This window comes from Halyomorpha halys, unplaced genomic scaffold (assembly GCF_000696795.3).
Source record: "Halyomorpha halys isolate HHAL.00 unplaced genomic scaffold, Hhal_1.1 Scaffold721.1, whole genome shotgun sequence".
Classification (NCBI taxonomy): Eukaryota; Metazoa; Arthropoda; class Insecta; order Hemiptera; family Pentatomidae; genus Halyomorpha; species Halyomorpha halys.
The window spans coordinates 196,984-203,390 of NW_027114085.1; the positions used below are offsets into that span (position 1 = coordinate 196,984).

General features: G+C 29.1%; 1 protein-coding gene across 1 annotated transcript in view; it reads right to left on the bottom strand.

Annotated features, from left to right (window-relative positions):
- LOC106685646 (membralin) overlaps nt 1–6,407 on the bottom strand; it is a 70,945-nt gene that overhangs the window by 50,909 nt on the left and 13,629 nt on the right. The window contains exons 7-9 of the mRNA XM_067051349.1: nt 6,047–6,290; nt 3,322–3,412; nt 1,063–1,120 (exon numbers count right to left, since the gene is read on the bottom strand). Of these exons, the coding sequence (XP_066907450.1) occupies nt 1,063–1,120; nt 3,322–3,412; nt 6,047–6,290 (393 nt within the window). The remainder of the gene's footprint in view (nt 1–1,062; nt 1,121–3,321; nt 3,413–6,046; nt 6,291–6,407) is intronic.

Here is a 6,407-nt window from a genome sequence, read left to right on the forward strand (position 1 = left end):
TATATATACATATTAAATTTTAGGTATTAGTATATTTCATAATTTGCATACAATATATACTAGTTGTTCTGTGAAATTTAAAAAAGCAAATAAAATGAATTTTACAAACGAGGATTCAAATTTTAAAAGTGGTTATAGAGAAAAGAGATAATGTGGAAAGAGAACAATGATACTAAAATGCAAAGAATCAAGAGTCATAGAGAACATAATGGCTGAAAGTGGTAATACATCTCCCAGACCAGCATTCTGACAATCTGAAGTCAGAAAGTGTCCGCACAAATACAGCCTGCCTGCCGAAAGGAAGGAAGGTTGATGAGAGTTTTTTTTTTTCTATTTTTTCAATAAATAAATAAACTTTATCAGTCTTCCATTTTGTTTTGTGAACTTTCGCCATCTTTTTGGTAACTTCATGATCCCACACTCACAGAACGTCTGGTTCTTATCAACAAAAATCTTAACCAAGTGCAATTTGGGGTTATCATTATTACTGTTATGTTTACAATTTAAAAAGTTTTGTTAGCATTAAAATAAATGCTAATTCAATTAGGTAAGGTTGGAACTGTAAGGGGGAGGGAGGGTGTGATTTCCCTTTTAATTAGTAATTTCATACATATACATTTTGATATATTTAACTGCTTTGCAATCTCTTGCAACGTTTTAACGTGACCGTCCATAGCTTAAGTGGTTGAGGCGTATGTCTTTACTACCTGGGAACTTCGGTGGTGCTGGTTCAAATTTGGCCTGGGGTGTCAATTTTTTTATTACTGTGGCAGTCCCACGTTATGAAAGCTTGATCCCTACCATGATTAGAGCTGGTTGGTTACTTCTAGTGCAGTAGTTAATGTTTAAGATTATTATATATTTTGATTTTAGCTGAAAAATGTAAAATGGTATTCATCTTCTTTTAAGAATTTTCAGTTTTGACATACAAGTCTCCTTCCATTTATCTATAAGATATAGTGAACCAAAAAGAAGAAGAATATCATAAAATATGATATAATTATAAAAACTTTTTAAAAATTCTAAATTTAATAAAAAATAAAGAATAAATAAAATACATACCAATCAGGACAAATATTTGATGATGTGAATACCTCAAAAGTAGAGATATGGAAACAGTCTGAAAAAAAAATGAAATAAATGATTTTATTTTCCTCTATAGAAAACCTCTTTTCAAATCAAAAAGGTTTGAAATGAAAATGAACTGATAGAAACAACAACAAAATTATTATGAATTTTCAGACATAAAAGACTGATTTTAATTAAATTTATTTAATTTTTTTAGTTTCAATTACAGAAAATCAGTTAAAAAAAAAAAAAAGCTCTATAATTTCTTAAATATCATTGGTAAAACGTTTTGATTTATAGAATGTAAATGGTAAAAGAAGAAAAGAATGGATTGTTAAGTAATAAACTTTATGATAAAAAAAGCTAACAAATCTTTTTTTTCAGCGTTATTAAAACTTCATATTATTTTAAGTGTGAGCCCATAATAGTAAAAAATATCTTTAAATAATTGATATTTCAGCTGTTCCTTTTGATGGTTCCATTCTTTCTATTAGAGAAACATAAAAACCAATATAATCACCATATAATTAATTTTCTGTTTCATTTATTTTTCTCCAAACTGATTTCTTCAAGTAACACATTTTAATTGATTTTTATTGCCTTTTTTTCAATAAATACTACTGAATGTTTCAGTCAAATTAATAAATATAGTATTATAAAATAATATGACTAATAAGGAGAAAAATATTAACAGGGGGAGGCTACAGATGTGGGAACACTGATTTGAATGAAATTTTCTTTTGTGATACTAGGTTGAAAAATATTAGACACATGTCCAAGGGTTCATGTTAAAGTGCCCTGGGAGTAAAGAAAACAAATATTTTATGTAATTACGGTAATTGTTTATATTATCATTTTCAGTTTTTGCTCTGTATGAATTTAAAGATTAATATATACCAATTGATTTATTTTTAATAATCTAAGGCAAAATAAAATAATTGATTACTATGAAAATTCGTACTCTCCTAGCTTCCACCAGCTACAATCGTTCTGGGTTGTCTTCTTTAAGGGTTTTCATTCCTTCAAGTTTCTTTTTATTACTGTACTTATTCAAATGTATCTTTTGAAGTATACAAATTTATTTTTTAAATAAATCAAATGGTATCCATGTTAAGTTTCAACACACTTTATTATATCAACAGTCCAATGTTATGGTCAATTTGACCATCCTCAAGGGTAATCTTAAATGTAAATTTACACCTCACATCCAATTATTTAAAAATGTTTTGTAGGCTATTCTGCCCAGGTCATTAATTACAAGTCAAATTACCTTATTTTATCACAATTTCATTAATTTTTAAAACTTTTAATTTTAGATCAATTTACACTATCAACCATCATATAAATAAAGACTTTGTTTATATTTTTTATATAATTTTATAAAGTTGGATTAATGTTTTCATTTTTTAAGGGAGAAGCTAAGTTGATATTTGTATTCTGCAACTCAACAAACCCTAAAATAAGAATGTTTGTAGCAATATTATAATTATAATAATTTTCATAAGCAAATAAATATAAAATGGCACAAACCATACATACATTAATAACAAATTAGAACCAAAAATAAAATGTTTGATGAGTACCTCTTTATTTGAAAATACTTTTTCTCCCTTATAAAGACATAAAATCTTATGAAGAAATTAAATTCAACTTTCCAACAGTCGCAGTAATGTTGGTTTTGTAATGAATAAATGTGAATTTGGTAATAATTGTAAGGAGTTATGAATAATTCATGTGAATACAAGACATTAACAGAAAAAAAAAAATAGGACAAAATCGAGTCCAAAAATTTATAATTGTTATTTCTATGACAATTCATATTTAAGGGTTTAAATGATACCAACCATGAATTTGACTTGATTTTTCCTTAAAAAAAAAATAATAATAATAATAATAATAAAATGTTGGCTTACTTTACTCACAGAATCTTTCAGTTTTTGAAATTTTGTATACATTTGCACTAATTTAATACAATTAACAACCTTCTTTTATTATTTTACATGAAAAAACAGATTTAGTGGAGTATAATAATCTTTATATCAATAAAGAGCAAAGGTAGAAAACTATAATATAAAAAATTGCTATAATAACATGAAATTTTATTATTCTTGTTTCATGGGGCAAAATGGCAAGAACCCTCAGACATAATTCAAATATTGTTCAACCTAGTTCCCTTAAAAAAATTGCATTGAATTCTGAGTTTCCATGTCTATCATCTACCCTTATAAGTTGAATCAAGTAAAATATACTTACAAAAATAATCATAATAAAAAAAGCTGAAATATATGATGTTCTAGCCATCCACATACTGACAAATCTATAATGCTCCCCAGTAACAACATTCCTAAAAAAATAAATTAATTAAAATAATAAAATAAACACGAAGTTATTAAAAATTGGTACAGGCATATGCAAACACGTGTTCGTACACTCACATGTATTTTAATTTAATATTTCTTATGATAATATTTTTAAAATATAACTTACAAATTCATTGATTTAATTATAATAGCAAGAGGCACAAACACTAAAAAAAAAAAAAAAAAATGGAAAACTAATACTACTAATGCAGTCCAGTGGCAGTTAAACTATAACACTGCATAGAAAAGTCAAGTGCAGCGGTACCCTAAGAGTTGCAGTGGTATTTCACTCAAAATTTTTTGAATGTTTGAAAATTTTAGAGCTTACAAGGAGAAGGTTATAACCTAGTATGTATTTTTGTTTATTTTTTTATTCTGTTGTAAAATTTCATGATTTTGCTTTTGAGTTTCTTATTTTCCAGATTTAAGTAGTTCAATTCAGCAAGTTACGAGGGCTGTCCAGAAAGTAACAGACATTTTGAAATAAACAATTCACAAATTGAAAAACTCAAAGTTTATTATATACATTTGAAAGGTACACTCTTAAGCTATTTTTCCACATAATCTCCATTCAAATTGAGACATTTATTATACCATGGCACAAGTTTTTCAATACCATCTCTGTAGAAATCTGCCGCCTGCAATTTCAACCACTGGTTAACACCGGCATGAAGTTTGACATAAGTATCAAAGCGTTGTTTACTGAACCATTTTTTCATCGCTGGTAAGAGGTGGTAATCGCTCGGTGCCAAATCCGAGCTGTATGGTGGATGGTCAAACACATCCCATAAAAAACCATTCAAGCGTGCCCGGGTACAATTGGCCGTGTGTGTACGTGCGTTGTCGTGAAAAACAACACCTTGTTGCTAAGTTTTCCCTGACACTTATTTTGTATGGCGTGCCATAACTTTCTTAGTGTTTTACAATACCTTTATGAGTTGATTGTTGCTCCACATTCCAGAAAATCAACGGGAAGCGCTCCCTTAGAGTTCCAAAACACAGAAGCCATGACCTTTCTTGCTGACAGGGTTTGCAAACGCTTTCATGGTTTCTTGGGAGAATGTGTGTGCCCCCATTCCATTAACTGCTGTTTTGTTTCACAGTTGACATGCTTCATCCAAGTCTCGTCCCTGGTAACAATATAATCCAAAACTGCATTACCATTTGTGCTGTATTCTTGAAGAAAGATCAGTGCTGCAGCCAGTCTCTATTTCTTATGGTCTTCAATTAGGATTTTTGGAACCCACCGAGTACACAATTTGATGCACCAAACTCAGTGAAATTTGAGGAAAATGTTCCAACAGTTCTGTAATTGTGAAACAACAGTTTTCACAAACTTCAAATCATTGATTTGCGTTGCCAGGTCACCAGTCACAAGGCTAGGCCTACCACTGCAGTCCACATTGTGAACACTGGTACGGCCATTTTTAAAACCAATGCACCATTGCCTCACTCGGCTTTCACTCATTATCATGTTATTCATATTATTATTATTTATGTCATTATTTTTCACTCATTGATGTGTTTTTTTTTTGGAATTCCTCGCAAATCTGAAAATTTTTTCTTGATTTTATCACGATTTTGACTTATTTTCACTGTTTCGAGTTATTAATTTTGTACACTGATTGTGCACATGTATGAAGCTTGGCTTTGTTGGACACTGTCTCAGCACCTTTGTACTGTTAGGTGAAGATTTTTAATTTTTATCAAAACATTCGTGCCCATTTATCTATCTTTGGGATTACTATTTTCGGCTTTGGAGAAAATTCTACCAAGTGATTTAAGAATTTTTGGATTTTGGCTGTTGTTATTATCCTAAAGAAACTTATTTCTTTAATTATTTTTGGGTCATATTCCATGATTTTTTTTTTCTCTTTCGACATGTTAGACCTTGGAGATCCTTCAGGACCACATACAAGAATCACGGTGAAGTTATACAGGATAGGGTCACCAGTCCTACGCCATCAAGAATAAGTGTAATGATAATAATAATAGTAACAGCCCTCAATGATAAATATAATCTTAATTAATTTATCATTTTAGTGTCAACCAAGAATATACTACCAAAAAATAATAAAATTTGAAGTTATGTAGAAACCAATAATTGAATAAAAAAAAATCCGTCCATGACTTTTTTCAAAAATTATTCAGCTGATTTTTTTTTTTTTTTTTTCGAACTTTTTTCTAGTCGAACCTAAATTAAGCATAGGACAACCCAAAATGAACCTTGAACTTTGACATTATCATCCACCAATTTTTAATTTTATTTTCAGGTATGGCATAATGATTCCAAAAAAGTTATATTTTTGTTCTCCTGATATGAGAACCAATTAATTTAAATAATAAACCAATGCCAATGGCGTACACCATTTTTCAGTTGTTCTACAATGAAATTAGATCATTTATAACATTTTATAAATTTATTTTGTGATAAAATTCTCTTGCAATGTGAATAATAAGATGCCATTGTCACACAAAACATATTGTTATTGGCACTTTTCACAAATACTATGGATAATGATATATCATTTTTCAGCACCAATAGGGTTAAAAATAAAAATATATTAATGGGTAAAACATAATTTATCATTCAAAATACTTTGAAGTTGACTAATTACCTGAGGTATCCTTTATTATCCTCATCTTCAGCTAGAGCTTTTATACTAGACATTAACAAATCATCATAGCCAATTAACTCTTTTAAAATGAAGCGGGATAAGGCATCACCAAAACATTTATCAGTGTCAGGATCCAGAGTAACAACCATAACTGGTATATTCAATTTCTGCCTTGTTGCAGCAGAAAGTCTTAACATTCCATATTCCAATGAATATTCTACAATATACTCTTCATCTGGAAGAACTGAACAAATAAAAAAAGTTAATAAAACAAATCAATAAAATATATATATACATGGCTTTGTTGGACACTGTCTCAGCTTTTTAGTTTCAATTACAGAAAATCAGTTAAAAAAAAAAA